This window comes from Phacochoerus africanus, chromosome 2, assembly GCF_016906955.1.
Source record: "Phacochoerus africanus isolate WHEZ1 chromosome 2, ROS_Pafr_v1, whole genome shotgun sequence".
In the NCBI taxonomy this organism is placed as follows: domain Eukaryota; kingdom Metazoa; phylum Chordata; class Mammalia; order Artiodactyla; family Suidae; genus Phacochoerus; species Phacochoerus africanus.
Window position 1 is genome coordinate 262587890 of NC_062545.1, and position 22732 is coordinate 262610621.

Consider the following 22732-nt stretch of genomic DNA (forward strand, 5'->3'; position numbering starts at 1 on the left):
GACAGGCCCATACCTAAAACTTGACTCTAGTCATTTCAAAGTACATCTTGTATCCATGTACCACAGAGCTTCTGAAGCTTCAGGGCCACATAAACAGGGCAGGGGTGAAGGTTAGGGGAGCTGTTCTCTGGTAATAAGTAACTCACCACATAGAGGTTACAGAGCAAATCTGAAGATGCGAACCTCCTAGCCAAACCACAGATAAAACATTAAATTTGACTATCTGACACAACACTGTAAATCGACTATACTTTAATTTAAAAAAAAAAAAAAAAACCTGGGGAGTTCCCATGGTGGCGCAGTGGTTAACGAATCTGACTGGGAACCATGAGGTTGCAGGTTCGGTCCCTGCCCTTGCTCAGTGGGTTAACGATCCGGCGTTGCTGTGAGCTGTGGTGTAGGTCGCAGACTCGGCTCAGATCCTGTGCTGCTGCGATTCGACCCCTAGCCTGGAAACCCCCATATGCCAAGGGAGCGGCCCAAGAAAAAGGCAAAAAGACAAAAAAAAAAAACTAAAAAGACTAAAAATAAAATAAATTTGGGAGTTCCCATTGTGGCTCAGCAATAACAAACCCAACTAGTATCCATGAGGACACAGGTTCGATCCCTGGCCTCGATCAGTGGGTTAAGAATCCGGTGTTGCCGTGAGCTGTGGTATAGGTTGCAGACGTGGCTTGGATTCCGCATTGCTGTGGCTGTGGTGTAGGCTGGTGGCTACAGCTCCAATTTGACCCCTAGCCTGGGAACTTCCATATGCCACAGGTACAGCCCTAAAAAGACAAAAAAATTTTTTGACCAACTGCCTCAGCTGAGACCAAGGCTTTTCAACAAAAGGAATAAGGACCTTGAAACAAGAACACCAGTGCCTTAGAGTAGGAAGCTTTGGATCAAGAGCAGTAGCATTTATCCCAAGAAAACAACCACATAACTGTACAAAGACACAGACACCAGGATGCTCATCACAGCTTTGTCTGTAACAGTGCAAAATTAAAAACGATCTGGAATGTCACACAGTAAGAGAAGAGGTAAATTATGGGTTCTTTTAATCCCTTTTAATACAGGTCTTTATGAACCATAGACAGTTATTAAAACATACGATGCACCTATGTAAACAGAGATGGACAGCTACCTGTGTCACTCTGTCAGGAAGGTCACAGTAAAAGCCAGAATTAAACGTTTCTATAAAGAGAGAAAGACAGCTACCTGGACTGGACGTGCTGAACCAGATTCTGGGTCTCCTCACTTACTCGAAATATTATGAGAGACTCACATTGAGAGAGAGAGAGAGAAGGAGGGAGGGAAAGGGGGTGGGGAGGGAGACAGAGAGAGAGACAAGGAGACAGAGGAGACGGGGGCGGGGGAGGAGACAGAGAGAGAGAGGGGGAGACAGAGCGAGAGAGAGGGGGAGACAGAAGGAAGGAGGAGGGAGGGGAAGAGGCTGTGGTCTCCAGAAGAGGTGACACTGGATGAGCACTGTCCTTTACCAAACATTGCCTCAGCCAGGCCTCCTCCAGTGGGGGAGCTCCCTACGGCATCATCATCCAGAAAGGACCAAAGAGACAGGCTCCCAGTGAAAATCAAACTGAGTTGCCAACCTCCTCCTGGAAGGCCTTCCGTACAGGTGATGATACCTCAGCAAATGAAGGTATTAGACGGTGGGTCACCAGTTTGAACCCACAAGAAGGTATGTGGTTTTCACCTGTTAGAAGAAGACCTGCACATCGTGTAAAAGAAAGACCTACTGTGCCAGAGGCCCAGGTTCAAAGCCCAGCTCAGGGCCTGAGTCCTCACGTGGCAAATGAAGGGCCTGGATGAGCCAACTCCGGGGGCTCCTCTAAGCTCCGCAGTTCTTTCTTCCCACCATCCCTGGATCTCAGTCCTCAGCTCAAGCATTGTCCTGTCCCCACACCCCCACACACACAGCCACCAACCCCGCTCCCTCCTGGCCATCGCCACCTTGGTTGATCTTTTGAAGCACGATTCCAGGCATTTTCCTCCTCAAATTAAAACCCATCACTGCCTCCCCTTCACCTTTGGGACAAAACTCAAACAAAGCAGTGTAACTAACATGCAAGAACCTGCAGAATCTGACCCCTGCCTGCTCCGTGGCCTCACTCTTAGCGCCGCGCCTCCAGCCTCCTTCCAGCCAAAGGGAACTTGCACTTCCCCACCCTCTGTGCACCCTGTCCTGCCTCTCTCTACACGTGACATGGTCTTTATGCCTGGGGCGCTCTCCCAGTCCTCTCACCCCGGCTAACCCTGACTTGTCCTGATGACCCAACTCAGGAACACCTCCTCCAGGGAGATTGCCCTGAGTCCCCCAGGCCAGGTTCAGGTCCCTCCTCTGTGCCCCTCAGCACCTGTACTTAACCTCTATCACTGCACTATTTTCCTATCCATCTCCCTAACTAGACTAAGTCTCTTTGACAGGGAAACTTACCAGGTCGTAATCTACTGCAAATTCCCTAGGCCCTGGCACAGCCTGGCACAGGGCATAAGTTTGAAAATGTCCACTGATAAGCAGGTAAACTCTAAGAAAAACCAAGAGGCCTGTATTTTGCTAGACCTTAGCTAATAGTCCCTGATGTTCAGATATCCATCATCCAAGACTAGAATAGGAGGAATCATGAGTTTCTCCTTTAAATCAAAAGTATTCTAGCCCCCTCTTTAACATCCACGCTGACTTTAAAATTAGCATTAGATGCCAATAACATTTCCTATAGGCATCCCATCACAGAAATCATGCATTTAGTAACTCAGGCCAGATGAAAATTTTCAGTGACTTATAAAGACCTGAAAGGGAGACACTGAGAACAGGGTGGTCATTTCAATTTCAACTGCAGAATTTGCTCTTGAAAATGATACAATAAAAAATATTAATGCCATAAAAACCTTACAGCAGCCAAAGGACCACAGTCACAAAGAAAAAACATAAATCCTAAAACATACTGGTAGAGATGGCTCTCCCTCTATTTTCAAGAAAATCAGCCTTTGGGTCATCAAGAACACATCTGAGCAAGGGAAAGCTGAATCATACAGCAGATTGGAGGGGAAAAAAAACAACAATAAACATCACAATAAGGAGAAATAGGTAACAACAGAATGAACACTGTGCCAGGCACACATGCCTCACATATACTCACTCAATCCTCACAACGGGCCTGTGAAATAGAAACCATTACCATGCCCACTTTAAGACAAAGAAAGTACAGAGAGTTAACTGACTAGCCCAAGGTCACCCTGCAGAAGTGGGCAAGCAGGCAGTCTGGATCCAGAGGTCCTTAGCAGCACAGACTGCCTCTGAGAACAGCTTTACTACATCACATTCCTTCGGCCTGCATTTCTGCTACCTATAAGAAAGAGGGCTAGAGGAGTTCCCTTGTGGCCAGCGGGCTAAAGATCTGGCATTGTCACTGCTGCGGCTCTGGTTATAGCTGTGGCATAGGTTTGATTAGCCTAGGAACTTCCATATGCCACAGGCTCAGCCAGAGAGAGAGAGAGAGAGAGAGAGAGAAAGAAAGAAGGAAGGGAAGAAAATTAGTTGGATTTAATTCTAAGATTTCTCCCAGTTCAAAAGGCAGACAAAAAAATGTGAAGCCAAAATTCTAAGATTCTGTTATATTTTTCCATCTAGAAATAAAATTCAAAACTGTGCCCTTCGAAATTTAAATAACTCTGTATCTTATAGAGCTGCTTGAATATTAAAGTAATATGTATGAAGAGCTTAACACTTAAAGTTCCCAGCTCAGAGCCAGAGCTCAATAAACAGTAGCTATTATTACTCTTATGATAAAACAGGAACAACCATTTAATAGTAGAGCACATTTTAATTATACACGATGTGAAATAATCAAATCTCATTTGTTTGAGGCCCCAGACCCCACAGCATAGATCAGGTTGTACAGCTGAAATTATAACAACTCAAAGCTCAGAAATTACTTGTTTCCATTAGAGATCTGACAAGTCATTTCTTCAATTGGTCACTGGTGGTTTGCAGATAACTATTAGCAGTAATGAGTATCCTAAATTAAATCCAGAGACAGCATCGTTCCATTCGAGAAAGACAACTGGGGAGAGAGAAACGTGATTGTGGAACGTCCTTCCCTCTACGTCTTCCGTCTTCTCGTCGATAAATATCTCCCCTGTCTGGCAGAGTATGGATTTCACAGGGGTACAAACAAAGAAGGGCCTAATTCTTCCCGTGACAAATGAGCAGGTAACTTGTTAAGGGGAACTGGAATTGGGAAAATAACCTTATTTTCCTGTTACTTGACAACAAACCCTGTCCACTAACAAATGAAAGACAGGAGACAGTAGGCATCAAAGCCAAGTCCATCACCAGCAATTCATGCTCAGACAGTTCCCGCGCAGTGCTGGGTACAGGCGCTCACATTTCATTCAACAGCAATAAAGACGCAGCCTGCAAAATGCAAGGAGGTGGCACAAAGCAGTGGAAAGAACAACAGCTTTGCGGTCAGTAAAAACCTGTCGCTCAAGTCCTATGCGACTGTAAGCAAGTCTCTCCCAGGCCTAAGATTCCCATCTGTAAAATGGAGCTGAGGATTCAATGGGGATCCTAGAGGACACATCTTACAGTCCAGGAAAGCCCCTGACAAACGCTAGAGCCTCTCAAGTGTGAACATGGTAATATCCTCATGTTCAGGATACCAGAAATACCCGCAAACTCCCCAAAGCTGGAAAGTGCCGATCCTGTCAGAACCCATAACTAGCTGGTGTATACGGAGCCGACCCTGTGGGATTTAACCACTGCAGAGAGTGCCCATGATCCCAGCATCCCTCCTAACTCTGGCACCATCCAGTGTGGACGCTTCTCGAGAAACCCAGCTCCCTCCTGGGTCTGGCTGGACAGTGGTCACAGATGTGACTTGTGAGGGGTGGTTATTTGGTTTCTGCACTTACATTTTCAAAGTCCTTCATGTTCCGTGCTCTGGTGGGAGACACCTTTTCTTCTGACACAGGCGGGAGCACTACAGAAAGGTAAAAACAGACACGGGAAACGTCATGGAACACAAACTGCACAGCATCTCTTTCAGGAAAGGAAGACAAAACGACTAGCTTCCACAGTATTTTCTATCTGCTGTGATTTACAGAAAGCCCTAAGCCATCATAGTTCAAATATTTACAAGTTACTAGCCAAATGTAACAAAGTAAATGGCCGAACATGAACCCAAAAAACACACGTGGTGGACTTCCCATCATGGCTCAACAGAAACGAATCTGACTAGTATCCAGGAGGATGAAGGTTCGATCCCTGGCCTCGCTCAGTGGGTTAAGGATCCGGCATTGCTGTGAGCTGTGGTGTAGGTCACAGATATGGCTCAGATCTGGCATTGCCATGGCTGTGGCGTAGGCTGGCAGCTGCAGCTCTAATTCGACCACAGCCTGGGAATCTCCGTATGCCACGATGCAGCCCTAAAAAGACAAAACACACACACACACACACACAAAACAAAACGCATGTGGCAAGGTGTCCTGATATGTACTTCCTTACTGCTCCCCGAGAAACTGCTCTGCTGAGGGTATCATCTTCACGTGTCAGCAATTAAAATTAAGCATGTCTAACTGACTTGACAACAGGGGTTGGCAAACTTTTTCTTCATATGCCAGACGATAAATATTTTAGGCTTTGCAGGCCATGCACAAAGCCTCAAATCTGTCACAACCACTCGACACAAAAACAGCCACAGACAATTCAAAAACAAAGAAGTTGTGTTCCAATAAAATTTTATTTTCAAAAGCAGGCAGTGGGTCGGAAACTGCCGACCCCTGCTTTAGAATGATTAAAGGCTTTGCCAATACCCACAGCTTTCCACAGAGGCCTTAATTCAACAGACATTTATTACACCCCAACTCGGGGCCAAGCACCACGTGAGGCGCTGGGAAAGCAAGGGTTGCAAGAGACACCGATCCTGCACCCAAGGGGCTCCCAATCCGGTGGACAAGACAAGCTGTTAACAAAGGGCCTCGGGCTGCACCAGCACTTGGGGCTGGTTGAGGAAACGTGTGCTGAGTGAATGAAGGAACTCGCTCTTCCAACAGGTACGCACTGAGGGCCTGCTCTCTGCGAGGCACCATTCTAGAAACAGAACAAACAGTCTTGAAAGAGGAGACAGACACGAAACCAAACAACAGGCAATTACAGAGTATGTTCAAAGGCAAGAAATGCTATGGAGAGAAACACAGTGGGTGAGGAAAGGCAGTATCAATACCCAGGGCAGGATGAGGACTGCAGCTTTGAATAAGGTGGTTCAGCTGAGAAAGGGCTCATGGCCGGGTGACCGCTGGGCAGGCCTGGAGAAGAACTGGGGGCGGGCCTGGTGGGTAGGAGCCCAGAGGCCAGTGGACAGGAGAGCAGTAACAAAGGGGAAGGCAGGACAGGGGGTGCATGAGGGGCCGGAAGGCAGACTGTGTGGGGCCTGGGAGGCCCTTCTCAGGATACCCAGGAGCCTCCAGAGGGCACCAAGCTAAGGAGTAACGGGATGGGACTTAGGTTTCCACAGGCTCCCTCTGGCTGCCTCGCTGAGAACAAATTAAAAGGTGCTTAAAGAGAAACCAAGAGACCACTTAGGAAAATGCTGGGAGAATCCAGGCCAGGGGTCCTAGCAGCTTCGACCAGGAAGGTGGGTAAGAAGTGGTCTGATGCTGGGTACTTGAAACGAGGTGAGATGAGATACCTAAGGTTCAGAGAGGAAAGTGCGCCTAAGACGCCTGGGGAGAGCCAAGAAGGCAGCGAGCTGGAGCTGAGCCTTGACGAGGAGCAGGCAGGCAGCAGGCAGATGCAGGCAAGAGGAGGAAGAAACATGCCCCTCGAAGCCCAGAGGAGGGAGCGGGCATGGCGCTCAGAAGCATTCAGCAAAAGAGACTCCAGACTTGGGCTTAACATATGCACACTGCTATATATAAAACAGGTAACTAACAAGGGCCAACTGTACAGCTCAGGGAAGTCTACTCAATACTATGTAATAGCCTATATGGGAAAAGAATCTGAAAAAGATGAATATATGCATATGTATAACTGATTCACTTTGCTGTAAAACTGAAACTAATGCAACACTGTAAGCCAACTATACTCCAATAAAATTTTTTTGGGTGGATGGCAAGAAGAAGGAAAGAAAAGAGGAGTTCCCATCATGGCGCAGCAGAACAAATCCAACTAGTATCCATGAGGACACAGGTTCGATCCCTGACCTTGCTCATCTGGTGTTGCTGTGAGCTGTGGTGTTGGGCGCAAACACGACTCGAATCTCACATTGCTGTGGCTGTGGTGTAGGCCGGCAGCTATAGCTCCGATTTGATCCCCGGCCTGGGAACTTCCATGTGCCACAGGTGCAGCCTTAAAAAGGAAAAAAAAAAAGGAAGGAAGGAAGGAGGCAGGCAGGCTCCAGAACCAGGCAGGGGCAGACTGTGCAGGGCCCTGTGCACCAGACCAAGGGCAAAGAGGTTTGCCTTCCTGTTTCTCAAACAGACCACGCCTGTTACCTGTGTTCATGTCCCCACCTAGGTCCTACTCATTCATTTTTTGGCTTCTTTTTTTTTAGGGCTACACCCAAGGCATATGGAGTTTCCCAGGCTAGGGGTCAAATCAGAGCTGTAGCTGCTGGCCTACACCACAGCCACAGCAATGCAAGATCTGAGCTGCGTCTGCGACCTACACCACAGCTCGCAGCAATGCCAGATCCTTAACCCACTGAGCAAGGCCAGGGATCAAACCCGTGTCCTCATGGATGCTATTCGGGTTCACTAACCACTGGGCCGCAACGGGAACTCTGGTCCTACTCTTCAGCCTCAGCTCCAATTCAGCCTCTTGGGAAACCCCTGCCTGCCCGCCCCACTTCCTTCACCTTCTCACCCTCACTCACCGCCCCTTTCACTTCCTCACTAGTAACACTGATCATATGAGCTATCCTGGTAATTCTCTGTTTAACTGTCTGCCTTCCAGGCTTGATCCTAACCATGGTCAAGGTTGAATCCCAGTGCTGAGCCCTGATCCTGGCACGGAGCAGATGTAAATAAAAGTTTAATTAAGGAGCAAGCCGATCGCTCTTCTGCTCCTAACTGCCTGTGGGCAGGAAGAAGAGAAACCAGAACTGCCGGATTTTGTGTTTAAAGTAAAAGTTGATGGGTTCAAAAGGAAAACCTGAAGGTGGTCTATAAGTGAGACTATTCTCCAGAAATAAACCTTGTGAAACATACATTGTTCTAGAAACTTCTTCCTGGAGTTCCCTCTGTGACACAGTGGGTTAAGGATCCAGCATTGCTATAGCTGTGGCATAGGCTGTAGCTGCGGCTCCAATTTGATCCCTGTCCCTGGAACTTCCACATGCTATGGGTGTGGCCAAAAAAATATAAAAAATAAAAACTTCCTTCTGCATATAATCTCATCACTTTGGAGAAGGAAAAAAAAACACACAAGTCAAAACATCTCTAAGATATTTCAACAAGGCAAATTATTAACACTTCCCACAGATACTTATGACAGCATCCTTTTTTTTTTTTTTTTCCAGAAGGTATGAAGCACGCTTAGCAAAAACCAAACTGCAAAACAGAAAGTCTCCTCATAATCCAGCTTCAACACAGCAGACTGCTTATTTACTCAGCGCCGGCTCCTGTGGTCTAACCAACTATTTGTCTCCAAAGGGCAGGCCCGTGTAGGAATGCTGGGCCTCAGCCGGCAAGTGGAATCCAGCAGCCTGCCAGGAAGGCCTTGGCACCCTCAAGTTTGGACAGCAGCCCTCCAGGGCCTCCAGCCACTAGGCAGCAGAAACCAGCAGATCCTCTGTACCTGCCCGAGTCACCAACTCAACATCCGGCCTCTACCTGGATGGGCAAACACCGGCTGAACCCCTACAAGGCTTGGTAATGAGAAATAAAACTCATGAAATACGGCCTAAAGGACGTGAATTCCTCTAGCCCAGTGTTTACTAAAGGAGGTCAAGGGCAGGTCAACACGTACATAAATCACTGAGCACCTCCTGGGAGCACCAAGCCCTTAAAGCTCTGGCCAAGCTCAAGGCCTCAAGGCGCTCAAGGCCTCAAGGCCCTCCCGGCCTATCATCTACTTCCCTTGGTCTTACTCAGCAGAATGCCTGGCTGTGTGCACTTACCGCCATTTCCCAAACCAACAGCCGGGCTGGTGCCATCCAGGTCATCTGGTAAACTGGGAACCAGGGCACTAGGAGAGAACATGTGTGATGAGAGGAGTCAGAGTTTGAACAGCAGAGACTATCAGGCTTCCTGGACTGCATAGGACGGTCACCAGGCCACGGCCAGCAAGGGACACTGCCCCTGGGAGGCATGCAGTGCAGGGGTTAAGAACTTGGGCCTTGAGGCTGAGTTCTCGCGCCAACACCTAACAGCTGAGTAAGGTGGGTCAGTCAGTCATTCAGTCATTCATCAAGTGTACTCTGTGCCACAGATGTGCTAGGCGCAGAGGCACCATGCCAAATATAAGCTTCTGAGTGTCACTTTCTTAATCCCTTACATGGGGGACACCACCCTCCACCTGTAAAGATCAAATGAGTTAATTAGATCATAAGTGCTCAATAAATGGCCTCTATTATTATCAATATCAATATGCCAATCACAACCAAAAATTAAGCTTCTAAGAATCAGGCACCAATTCAGATGCTTTAAGAATATCAAACAAAAATGCAAAATTTGGGAGTTCCCATCGTGGCTCAGTGGTTAACAAATCCAACTAGGAACCATGAGGTTGGGGGTTGGATCTCTGGCCTCGCTCAGTGGGTTAAGGATCTGGCATTGCCGTGAGCTGTGGTGTAGGTCAAAGATGCCGCATAGATTCCACATTGCTGTGGCGTAGGCCGGTGGCTACAGCTCCGATTAGAGCCCTAGCCTGGAAACCTCCTTATGCTGCAGGTATGGCCCTAGAAAAGACAAAAAGACAAAAAAAAATGTAAAATTCACTGATCCAAGAAGTTTTACGGGTTGGACTATAAAGATAGGTTTAGTGAGAATCTAGAGACATGGACAGAAAACTAAACCATCATAGGAGGTGTGGTGCAACACAAAACTCCCTTCCCAGGAGTCTGCCACATACCTCTCCCAGCCTTACTTCCTTCATCTGTAAAAGGAGAATGGCAGCTATTTCATAGAGTAATTGGCAATTAAACAAGACACCAAGTAGCCAGCAAGTACCTGGCATTATTGTGAGACTCCATAAATGGGAGCAAAATACACCTGTCACCTTGAAACATACAATACTCTAGAACTTACCAAAGATTTGTCATCCTGAGAACTGCCCGATTCCCTGAGGGTCTGTGCAGTTTTTCAAAGGAAGGCGCTAAGGCCCAGATAATTTCAGTGGCCAAGCCAGAGTCTCAGGGCAGTTAAGTAGAGAACCAAGTCCAGGATCCAAGCCTTTAATGTCTAACCCCCCAATAACACTTCCCATTCCCAAGCTGTAAACTAGGAGGTGACAGAAGCTCAGCTGGACTTCTTGGCAATTTGCCCTTTCCATTCCTCTAAATGTTAATCCCTTCTGCTCCGAGGACAACTTTGCAGTGGGAACAGTCCTTCGGGATCAGAACCAGGCAAAAAAACTGGATATCATAAAATTCCAACATTAGGAAGTTCCCACCATGGCTCAGCAGAAATGAATCTGACTAGCATCCATGAGGACACAGGTTCAATCCCTGGCCTCGCTCAATGGGTTAAGGATCCGGTGTCTCCATGAGTCATGGTATAGACTGCAGACATGGCTCGGATCTGGTGTTGCAGTGGCTGTGGTGTAGGCCAGCAGCTACAGCTCCAATTAGACCCCTAGCCAGGGAACCTCCATATGCCCTAAAAAGACAAAAAATAAAATAAAATAAAATTCCAACATCAAGAAAATGATTATATAAAATGTGTCTGCTCTGAGGATAACTAAAAATAAATAAATAAATAAATAAAAACCACTTAAGTAGAATATGTCCTCAATTGCGGAAAAAAAAACCCTGTACACTAAAGTCACCTCAAATCCTTCTTGGAAACTAGGTGGGCTACAAATATATATAATAAGACAAATGAAATATTAAAACTTATACTTTAAAGGGAAATGAAAGATATTTTCCTTTTTAATTTTCTACAATTCTCAATTTCTTCCACTAAGTATCACGACAAGGACAAACTCCATTTTCTAAACTGAATTTTAAAAATATTTAAATCGAGGGAGCTCCTGTTGTGACTCAGCATAACAAACCCAACTAGTATCCAATGAGGGTCCAGGTTCGAAACCTGGCCTCACTCAGTGGGTCATGGATCCGGCGTTGCTGTGAGCAGTGGTGTAGGTCAGACACGGCTCAGATCTGGCATTGCTGTGGCTGTGGTACAGGCTGGCAGCTGCAGCTCCAATTCGACTCCTAGCCCAAGAACTTCCACATGCCACAGGTGTGGCCCTAAAAAGCAAAAAAAAAAATTAAAATCAAGTTCAACCAGCACCCTTTGCAGATGCTGGCCCAGTGGCCCAAATCACACACCAGGTTACCAGTCAAGCTTAGCCTACAGTCTGTTCTCTACACTGCCAAGTCTGTGGTTCTCTCCACCACAGCCATTAACGTCCTACCGATTGGAGGAAATGGCCTGTCAATTACTCAAGCCAAGATCACAGTGGAAAACCACGTGGCAGGTAAAGCCAAAGAATTTAGTCTTAGACAAGTTTCCAACAGGCAAAGAGTGAAGTTTGAAAAATGATATTTGACGCCAAAACTCTTAGAATAAACCACAGTTTAATGTAGAAATTCCAGCCTAGTTCCCGCCAAATTTCCACTTGGGCTTTACATGCCCACTTTTTTTTTTTTTTTGCTTTTTTAGGGCCGCACCCACGGCATATGGAGGTTCCCAGGCTAGGGGTCAAATTGGACCTGCAGCCACTGGCCTACACCACAGCCAGAGCAACTCAGGATCTGAGCCATATCCTCAAACTACCCTGCAGCTCACAGCAACTCGGATCCTATAAGACACTGAGCAAAGCCAAGGAATGAACCTGCGTCCTCATGGATATTAGTCAGGTTCTTAACCCACCAGGCCACAATGGAAACTCCTGTTATATATTCTTAATGAGAGAAACATGTATGTAAATACAAAACAGACAGGCTTAAAGTTTCCTTGATTATTCCTCACTCCCATCTTGGTCTCTTTTTAAGAGGTACCTGCTCTTGTCAGCAAAACATTCCAGATCTTTCTCTCTGTATGTAACTGTAGATATGATTCTGCAGCATCTTTTCTTCCTTAACATGTCCTAAAGATGCTTTCATAGCAGTATAAATAGATCAACCTCAGTGTTTGTAACTCCTACAAAGCTTTCTACAGCAGTGTTTTTTTTTTTTTTTTCTTTTCAGGGCAACATCCGAGACACATGGAGGTTCCCAGGCTAGGGGTCCAATCAGAGCTACAGCTGCTGGCCTACACCGCAGCCACACAGGATCCTTAACCCACTGAGTGAGGCCAGGGATCAAACACAACCTCATGGTTCCTAGTCAGATTCATTTCCTCTTCGCCTCCATGGGAACCCCAAAAGCAGTGTTTTTCAATCTTTATTGACCCCCAGCTCCTCGAAGGAAATATGTTAACCTTCATTCTTGAAATCTTTCAATTCTATTCTATTTTTTCTTATTCTAGTTGCAACCTACTAAATTGAATTTTATGAGTTGCCATTGGGTCACGGTCTGAAAAATACTTGCAAAAGGATGTGTATTTACCAGATCCCTTGATGGTAATTCAATTTGTTTCCAAGTTGTTCCTTTTACAAACAATGCTGGATCTCCTTACACAGGTCTCAATGTGAGCATGCCTAAGGAATTCCCTAGATAGACAGATAATAAGAAGTAGAATTGCTGGGTCTAAACACATTCATATTTTTTGAATGGGCAAAGGATTTGAAAATATACAAATGGCTAATAAACACATGAAAAAATGTTTAACATCATTAGTCATTACGGAAACACAAATCAATATCACAATGAGATACCATGTCACATCCCCAAGGATGGCTATAATCAAAGACAGGCAATAAAAGGTACTGACAAGGCAATGGAGAAATAAGAACCCTCATACACTGCTGCTAAGAGTGTAAAATGATGCAGCTACTTTGGAAAAGAGCTGGGCAGTTCCTCAAAATGTTAAACACACAGAATTACCATAGAACCCAGCAACTCTACTCCCAGAGAAATGAAAATTTATGTCCACACCAAAACTTGTACACAAATAAATGTTTATAGCAACATTATTCACAACAGCCGAAACAGCAGGAACCCAGATGTCATCCACCAATGAATGAATAAACAAATGTGGGATGTGTATATAACAAACACTATTCAGCCACAAAAAGGAATGAAGTACTAATATATGCTACAACATAGATGTACCTCACCAAAGACCACATACTATAAAATCCCATCTATATGAAATGTCCAGAATAGGCAAATCTATAGACAACAAGGGGGACTGTGGTTGCCGAGGGCTGAGGGCAAGTAGCAGGAGGAGGAACAGGGAGTGCTGTAGATTGAATGTTTGAGTGCCTCTGGAATTCATACAATGAAACCCCATCTCCACCCCCAAGGGATGGTACTAGGAAGTGGGTAATTAAGGTCAGATGAGGTCAGGAGGGTGGAGTGCTCCTAATGGAATTAGTGCCCTTAAGGGTTACCAGGTACATGGCTTCCTCTCTCTGCTCTCCATCAAATGAAGAAACAATGAGAGGCAGGCAATTTGCAACCAGGAAGAGAGTCCTCACCAGAACCTGACCGTGCTGGCACCCTCATCTCTGACCTCCAGCCTCCAGAACTATAAGAAATAAATTCCTGTTGTCTATAATCACCCAGTCTACAGGGTTTTTTGTTACAGTGGCCCAAGCTAAGACAAGGAGTGACTGCTAACGTTAATGAGCACAGGGTTTCTTTTTTGGGTAATCAAAATGTTCTCAAATTAAATTATGGTGATGGTTATACAACTATGAAAATATACTTAAAAAAATCACTGAATAGTATATTTTAAATGGGTGAAATTTATATTTTGTAAATCTGCTAAAAAAAAACCCACAAGGCATATTTTTAATGCCAAACTGTGTTCCGAGACAACTGTACTAGCTGACACTCCGTTGTGCACTTTTTCACATGTAATTACAAAGCACTACTAGATCTGGAGCCTATACTCATGGCGTTTATCTTTTCAAACAGAGATTGAACAAAATTGATAAATTCAACAAATATGTGTTGAGCCTCTAGCACGTGCCAGAAACGGTTCTAGGTTAAAGACCCAGTGGGAAAGAAGCCAGACGTGCTCCCTGCCCTCACTGAACTCACACTGGCAACAGGGAGCACCTACTCAAACGTCAGAGCCTAGGAGGACCCCTGGTCCAAGGTCGGCCTTGGATTAAGTTTTCAAGCCTTCACCAGAAATTTCATTCCACCATCCTCTTTTTGGACCCCCTGCTACAAAATCCACAAAGGCACTCTTTGCCTGAGAAGGTACAAAGTGGGTACAAACTTATAGGAAACATTTTTCTTTGGTCTGCCCCTGACCAGACAGCACACAATTAATGGCCATGTGCTAGAGGAACCCACAGATGAACATGCCTGGGCCAGCCCTGAGGAAGCTCACAAGGAGAGGCAGAATTCTGGGCATGGAAACAAAGGGGTGAACCCAGGGCTGTGGGCACAGAGGACTTTGTCCGGGAAACAGTACAACATGGTAACAGTAAAACAAAAAGAGCTAGCGTTTAACATACTCCCCAGTCGGTGTTAGACATTTAATATACACATCCTTGCTCCATCCACAGTCACTCAATAAAACAGGTATTATCACTGAAGAGAACTGAGGATTAGAAGGGTTAGGGAAATTACTCAAGCAATCCAGCGAGGGACCAGTGGTTGCAGGATTCAGACGCAGGCGTACAAAGCCCAGGTTCTTTCAACACCATCAGGTGGGACCTAACGAAGGGCCTTAGGTCGGAGGAGGTTCCAGGGGCCTGGATCTGGGCCTCAACCTCACCAGGCTGGAGCGCTCTGGGGCACCCACAGGGGATCAGGTTTGGAGAGAATGACACACACTGACCTAATTCAACAAAAGTCCAAGGACAAATGCAACTGCAGTTTAGTCTCTAAAACTGGGGCTTGGAAATTAACGAGCAGAAGAGTGCTCATATCAGCATGAAAGAAATTTTATCCCAGGGATTTTTCTCTTCCACTATGACAACCCGATAAAAAAGCTGTCTCTCTCAGGACATTTCTGCCACTCTTTAAGGGCCAGTTCATGTACCAGCCACTCCATAAAATGCTCCCAGAATCCTCTCAGAACTGATTCAGAGAACTAGCTGGAAGGCAGGACAGGATGCTGAGAGCCAGGCTTTGGAATCTATAGGCCTAGCTCAACCGTTCACTTCACCTCTCTGAACCTCAGTGTCCTCACCTGTAAAGGGGAATAAAACTGTCACCTCACCAGATTACGGTTTACTCAGAGATTTAACATAGAGTTACTGAGCCCCTACTATGAGCCAGATACCAACCAGGCTTGGAACTCAGGTTACAAAGATAATCAAAACACAGCCCCTGCTCTCACATAGGTCATTGTCTAATCTGGCAGACAAACAAGTTAGCAGTGTTACCTGCAGTGGCCAATACTGCGCCACCAGCCACATGGACCTATAGAGCACCTGAAAAGTGGTTAATCCAATTGAGAAGGGCTATAAGCACAAAACACCTACTGGGCTTCAAAGACTTAGCAAGATAAAAAGGAATGTAAAATATATCATTAAGTTTTTGTTTCCAAGTTAGAATGATAATATACGGAAACAGTGTGTTAAATAAAACATGTTGTTAACATTAATGTCACCAGTTTCTTTTTACCTTTTTAATGTGGCTACGAGAAAATTTTAAACTAAATACACGGCTCAGGTTATATTCTGATTGGACAGCACTAGTCAATCAAATCCAGTGATGTCAACAGGGCTGTGTTGGGCGAGTGAGGGCGGGGCTAGAGGAGTAGAGAGGACCCAGGTGGGCGTGGGGGGATGTCAGTGAAGGCCTCCTGGCAGTGACATCTAAATTGAGAGCTGAAAAATAATAAGGCAAAGGGAAGGAGGGAGGGCAATCCAGGCCACAGAACAGCAAGTGGGCACAGGCTCAGCAGTGGGAAACGAACAAGGCAGAGTATTCATAACAGTCTGGCAGCCAAAAAGTGAAGAGCTTGGGGAGCAGACAGGGAAGGGAGAGGGAGGACAGGAGGGGTTAGTGACATAGATGGGGATAGATTAAAAAGGACCTCAGAAGGACTTCCCATTGTGGCTCAGTGGTAGCGAAATGACTGGTATCCATAAGGACATAGGTTTGATCCTTGGCCCTGTTCAGTGGGTTAAGGATCTGGTGTTGCCGTGAGCCATGGTGTAGGTCACAGATGAGGCTCAGATCTGGCGTTGCTGTGGCTGTGGTGTAGTCCGGCAGCTGCAGCTCCAATTCGACCCTAACCTGGGAACTTCCATATGCCGCAGGTGCAGCCCTAAAAAAAATAAAAAATAAAAATAAAAAAAGAAGGACCTGCAAAGCTAGATTAAAGCGCTTCCTCCCGAGGGCAGTGAGGAGCCAAGGAGGGTCGGATGCAGAGGAGTAAGAAATTAGTTACCAGGAGTGTATGCAGCACCTGGGTCCTGCAACAGCAGGGAGAGGAGGGAAGGGAGAATATCTGATGCTCTGCTGAGCTTCTGCTCTGAAGGAAACGCTGGGTGAAACCCTCTTAACTCACCCATTTTACACTTGAGGAAAACTGAGACTCACAGGTAAGTGCCTCACCTTAATGGCATTAAACACATAAAGCAGCAAATATAATCATCAGATTTGGAGTTTAAAAAAAGCTTTAAGGAGTTCTCTGATGGCTCAGCAAGTTAAGGATCCAGTATTGTCACTGCTGTGGCATGGGTTCAATCCCTGGCCTGGGAACTTCCATAGGCTTCCCTCCACATCACTCCCCCCCACCCCCACCCCTGCCACCCTGCAAAAAGAGCTTTCAAGCTGTGGTATAAAGGGCTATCAGTGGGGTGAATGAAATCAGGACAATCCAGGTGAAAGGTGGTACCCCAATATATTGGGCCAGTGTCAGGAAGATGAAGAGAAAGGAACATGACCTCAGAGCCCACTTAGCAGGAGCCACAAAGAAACTTGCTCTGTGCCTGATACACAGTAGGTTCTCCATAAACAAAGTAACCATTTGTCCAGGTTTGCCCAAGATAGGACCTGTTTATGCCAGCTTCCCAGGCATAAACATTCATTGTGCCCATTTTACTGTTAGAAGCATCCAGATCTACACAACACAGAACATGTCACCCTTTCAATTTGTCTCTGTTTACTAAAAGCAGCAGCCTGTCCCTAGCAGAGCTGGATAAACAACACAGATTCTCAGTTAGGCATCTCCTCCAGGTCCTTCTACCAACTCCTCAACCAGGAGCCCAGGACCACCAAAGGGCCCCAACCCTGGAGCAGGTAGCAGTGCTGGGTTCTGTCAGGCCTCTCTACCAGGAAAGACCCCTGCCCCACCAGCAATGTGGATACCCACTGCCTCTTGGGACAGGCCCACTGGGAGGCCACACTCAGGTATTATTCCTCAATTTGTATTACTGTCAATAATGATGATGATGATGACAATGACAAAAGAACCTCTTTTTTTTTTTTTGCCTTTTTGCCATTTCTTGGGCCGCTCCCACGGCACATGGAGCTTCCCAGGCTAGGGGTCCAATCGGAGTTGTAGCCACCAGCCTATGCCAGAGCCACAGCAATGCAGGATCCGAGCCACATCTGTGACCTACACCACAGCTCACGGCAGCGCCGGATCTTTTAACCCACTGAACAAGGTCAGGGATTGAACCCACAACCTCATGGTTCCTAAGTCGCATTCGCTAACCACTGAGCCACCACGGTAACTCCAAGAACTATTTTTTAAGCCCTGATTTTGTGCCAGGCACTACACTTGCCAAGCAAATTGCTGGGTGAGCATCTTCTCTTTTAATCTTCACCCCAGCTCTGTTGGATGGCTATCACTACCAGCAGCATTTTAGAGATGGCAAAGTAGGTGAAGCCACTTCACAAAGGTCATACACAGTTAGTTTAAAGAGCTGGATTTTAATTCAGTTCTTTTTCACTCCAACCAAGGTTCATAACCACTGCACTCCATACCAGAGTCTTGGTGGCCACTAGGTGACCCCGACAAACAAATTCTGGACAGACCAACTACACTTCCCATAACGAACGCAATACCCCAAAGAAAGAAAGAAACCATCAAATACCCTCAAGGTCCCCGCCCCTCAACCAACCCCACTAATGACACACTCCAAGAGGTCCCTCATCTCCTGCTCTTTGAAAGAACGCCGTATCTGCCCCCCACCTCCTCTTCAAAGTATGTTCCGAAATACGAGATGTGAGCGTGGGGCAGGTGGGGACCTCCAAGAACCGACACTCAGTATCAGTGGGCGGGGCCCCAAAGAGATCCTCTCCTCAAAAAATCCATCCCACACAATGCCCATGTCCGGAACCCTCCAACACCCTCTTCCTCAAGAACATGCCCCAAGTCTCAGATGGCGCGTACCCCATCAGCTGGAACCCCGCCCGACTGCCGAGAACCCCCAAAGCCCGGGCCGCACCTGCAGCCGCCGAGCGTCCCAGGGAGGGTGACGTCCTCTTCCAAAACCGAGTCCATCACGGACACAAAGGAGGTGGTGGCGTTGGTGTCTGGCGGCGGCGCCACTGATTCCCCCCGCAGTTGCTACCAGCCCGGCTCCCCAGGTCCCCGCCCCCTCCAACCTAGCTCTTGTTAGGACTCTGGCGGCGCCGCTGGAATTCAAACCGCAGCTGCCGCCATGTTTCCCGGCGCTTCTTCCTACGGAAAAGAGGCGGGGTGACCGAGGCGCCCGCTGTGAAGCCGACCGGCGGGGGCCCGAGGCCGGGCAGGGAAGGGCGGGCTGCCGCCATCTTAACTAAGGGCAGAGGGTCGGCACTTAGGCCAGCAAGACTCAAGGAAAGAGAGTTCGGTAACCATTTTTAGTGAGGGCTCTCGGGCCGAGACCAGGGCAAGCGCCATCTTTGTTGAGGGCTGAACAGTTCTTGGGCCGTTAATTTGAGCGGGAGATGGGAATCCAGTCTCTCAGGAACCCTCAGAGTTCCTAAATAGGTGCATATTTTTCTAGAGTAATGTCGCCGAACCTTAGGGTCTGGGCATTCCAAAGGCTTCCACCTTGACATGAAACTCAGATAATTGGGCACTGCCTCGCTTTAAAAAATCCTACCTGCAGAATCCCAACTCAAGCAGTAATTTGCACACTTAGTTTGAAACAAATGAGCTCATCCCTATAAGCCTAGTGGTCTGGGATACTCCCTCTCCAGTGTCTCACCTAGGGGTCCTTTATCACCTTTAGGGCTCAAATGCACTGAAGGTCAGTAAACTGAGGCCCACGGAGAGGAAAGACTAGGTCAAGCACCATAAATCTGTCAACTAAGCCAGATCTGCAGCTCCTGCTAACCATATCCGAGCTCTCTGCATAACCCTGCCTGCCTTTCTTAAAGCACTTAGCAATCACCAAACACATTGATAATTTTGGCAGAGCTTGGCTAACAAAATCAACTTTCCTCTATTCATCTCAGTGTTGCTACCTTCTGCTGCAGACCATCAGGAGACTCCTGGATGGAAAGTACTTGAAAAGATGGGAGAAGTGCCTTTCTCTGTAATTATGTAGGTGACTTCCCTCAGCCTCAGTTTCCTCATTCTTTCCAAAAGAGGCCTTCTTTAATCCTCTCATCTATATCAAGCCCTTTCTTGTATTCCTAGCTGTCTATATTCTTTCTTTATGGCACTCACCACGTCCTGTAATTCTATCCTTCCGTGTATAACTTTTTTAATGTCTTCCTTTTAGAGTAGACTGGAAGCTCCAGGAGAGCGGAGACTGTGTTCTGAGTTATTCACAGCTGTATCCGCAACACCTAGCACTGGGCCTGCCACCCAGCAGGTGTTTAAACATATGTGTTGAGTGAATGATTCAATCAGTATGGAAAATGGAGCTAACACCTATCCTGTTAGTTTTTTTTTTTTTATTGAAGTGTAACTGATTTACAATGTTTTGTTAGTTTCCGTTTTATGGCAAAGTGACTCGGTATATATATATATAAAAATAATTTTTTATATATATAATTATTTTTCATACTCTTTTCTACTATGGTTTCTCACAGAATATTGACTATGGTTCTCTGTGCGCTACAGTAGGATCTTGTTGTTTATCCAGTTTATATATAATAGTTTGTATCTTATCCTGCAAGGTTTTTGTGATAGTGTGGAGATGACCCGAGATACCTTTAGCACCTCAGCGAAAGGTAATCCCTTCTCCCCCAATGCACGTACACACACACACACACACAGCTTTAGTGAAGGCTACAAAGCACTGGGTCCTGCACCTGTCCCTCTTTTTTCCCCAGGTCTTCAACCAATCCCAGAATCAGCAATAAAGTAACAGCCTGAAAGAGCAGTCAGGAACCAGCTAGCACACCGGAAAGGGGCAGTCTGAGTCCCTGGAATCAACAATCTTTGCCAGTGTTAAGTTCAACCGTTGAGATGAGTGTGTCCAAAATCAGGAAAGCTGGTGTGTCAGGAATCCCGCCCTGATTCTGCCACCGACTCTCTGTGACCTTTCGCTCCTCTTCTCTGGGCCCCAATCTCTAGGTCTGTGAAATAAGAGAGTTGGACTGGATAGATGTCTCAGGACCTTACAGCTCTGGAGGAGATTTCTTTGTGTTGATTTCAAAGCTACTAACACACCTCTCTTGGTGAGGGAGGCAGGGTTCTAAATCATCCTATCCCAAGTGAAAGAACTAACTTTCATGCAACAGATAAAAGCTCCTGAGAATTGGAATTCCCGTCGTGGCACAATGGTTAACAAATCCAACTAGGAACCATGAGGTTGCAGGTTTGATCCATGGCCTTGCTCAGTGGGTTAAGGATCTGGCACTGCCGTGAGCTGTGGTGTAGGTCGCAGACGTAGCTGACATCCCACATTGCTGTGGCTGTGGTGTAGGCCAGCAGCTACAGCTCCTATTCGACCCCTAGCCTTGGGAAACTTCACATGCCACGGGTGTGGCCCTAGAAAAGGCAAAAAGATTTAAAAAAAAAAAAAAAAAAAAAAGCTCCTGGAGTTCCCGTCGTGGCGCAGTGATTAAGGAATCCAACTAGGAACCATGAGGTTGCAGGTTCGGTCCCTGCCCTTGCTCAGTGGGTTAACGATCCGGCGTTGCCGTGAGCTGTGGTGTAGGTTGCAGATGCGGCTCGGATCCCGCGTTGCTGTGGCTCTGGCGTAGGCCAGTGGCTACAGCTCCGATTCGACCCCTAGCCTGGGAACCTCCATATGCCGCGGGAGCGGCCCAAGAAATGGCAAAAAGACAAAAAAAAAAAAAGCTCCTGAGAATGGATTCAAAGAAGAGGATGTGCACTTTTTGATCTTTCTTATGTGACCCCTGTGCCAGCATATCACAGACACCACTGCACCTAACCCCCACTGCAATCCTCAGGATATGTGCTATTGTTAATCTCTGTTTCACTTACAGGTGGGGAGGCTGAGGCTGAAAGAGGTAAAAATAACTCTCCCTGCTGGTAAGTTACAGATCTGGAATTTGAGCCCATGTCTCTCTGAATCTCAAAAACCTAATTATTTCAGGAAGCCTATCTTCTCTATTTGCTTGTTTCTCTCCACTTTAGAATTTAGGATTGAGAGATGAGGTCTGCATTCAGACAACAGTATTTCAGGGATGTGTTCACCAGACTCTACTCCTTGAGCAAATATTTCAAGGTGTGACCACCAGATGAATCTGAATGTGGGCAATACGATTTTAGGACTGTAAGTCTGGGTGCCAGGATTCTGACTCTGGGAAGTCCTCTTGGGACCTGGAGTCCTTTCCCCTTGCTCTTCCTCAGTTTCCCATGTGTGAAATGGGACAGAAAAAGCTGAGGTCACACAGTTACATTAGATACTTTGGGAACTAAAAAGAGGAAAAAGCCAGGAAGGATATCTTATGATTAATCCATTGCCCATTCAGCAAATGGCCATGTTCCTGCCTCGTGTGCTAAACCTTTTAGTGAATCTGGAAACTGAAAATAGAATCAATTGCACAAAAGATGGGCTATTTGGGAAGTTGTTTTTCCTGTTTTCATGGTCAGAGACGAAGCCCTTTGCCCCGTCTCTGTCTCACCATGGCCTTTCTTTCTGCCAAGCCTGGAGGTGACGTCACTACCACCAGCTGTTTGGGCTATCTGGCGCCATCTCCTTGACGACAGCCACCCAGCCACAAAGCTGGCATTATTATTTCCTTGGTCAAGGTCATATCGAATGGCTGGGAGGAAGTAGTTACAGCCAGATGTTTCTCATTAGGGTAGAACCCTCAAGACACAGGAGCTGCCGTTACTAACAGCAAGAATAACTTTTTGTAGCATCAATACATTCACATTGCTTTGCACTTTTTTTTTTGTCTTTTTGCCATTTCTTGGGCCGCTCCTGTGGCATATGGAGGTTCCCAGGCTAGGGGTCGAATCGGAGCTGTAGCCACCGGCCTACGCCAGAGCCACAGCAACGCGGGATCTGAGCCGCGTCTGCTACCTGCACCACAGCTCAAGGCAACGCAGGTCGTTAACCCACTGAGCAAGGGCAGGGACCAAACCCGAAACCTCATGGTTCCTAGTCGGATTCGTTAACCAC

General features: G+C 46.7%; 1 protein-coding gene across 3 annotated transcripts in view; it reads right to left on the minus strand.

Moving 5' to 3' along the window:
- Positions 1 to 18877, minus strand: part of CDK5RAP2 (CDK5 regulatory subunit associated protein 2) — a 185290-nt gene extending 166413 nt beyond the window's left edge. For all 3 annotated transcript variants that reach the window (XM_047768275.1, XM_047768274.1, XM_047768273.1), the window contains exons 1-3: positions 18644 to 18877; positions 9126 to 9193; positions 4921 to 4988 (exon numbers count right to left, since the gene is read on the minus strand). In XM_047768275.1, coding sequence (XP_047624231.1) covers positions 4921 to 4988; positions 9126 to 9193; positions 18644 to 18699 — 192 coding nt within the window. In that variant the 5' untranslated portion in view covers positions 18700 to 18877. The remainder of the gene's footprint in view (positions 1 to 4920; positions 4989 to 9125; positions 9194 to 18643) is intronic.
- Between the last annotated feature and the right edge of the window lie 3855 nt (positions 18878 to 22732).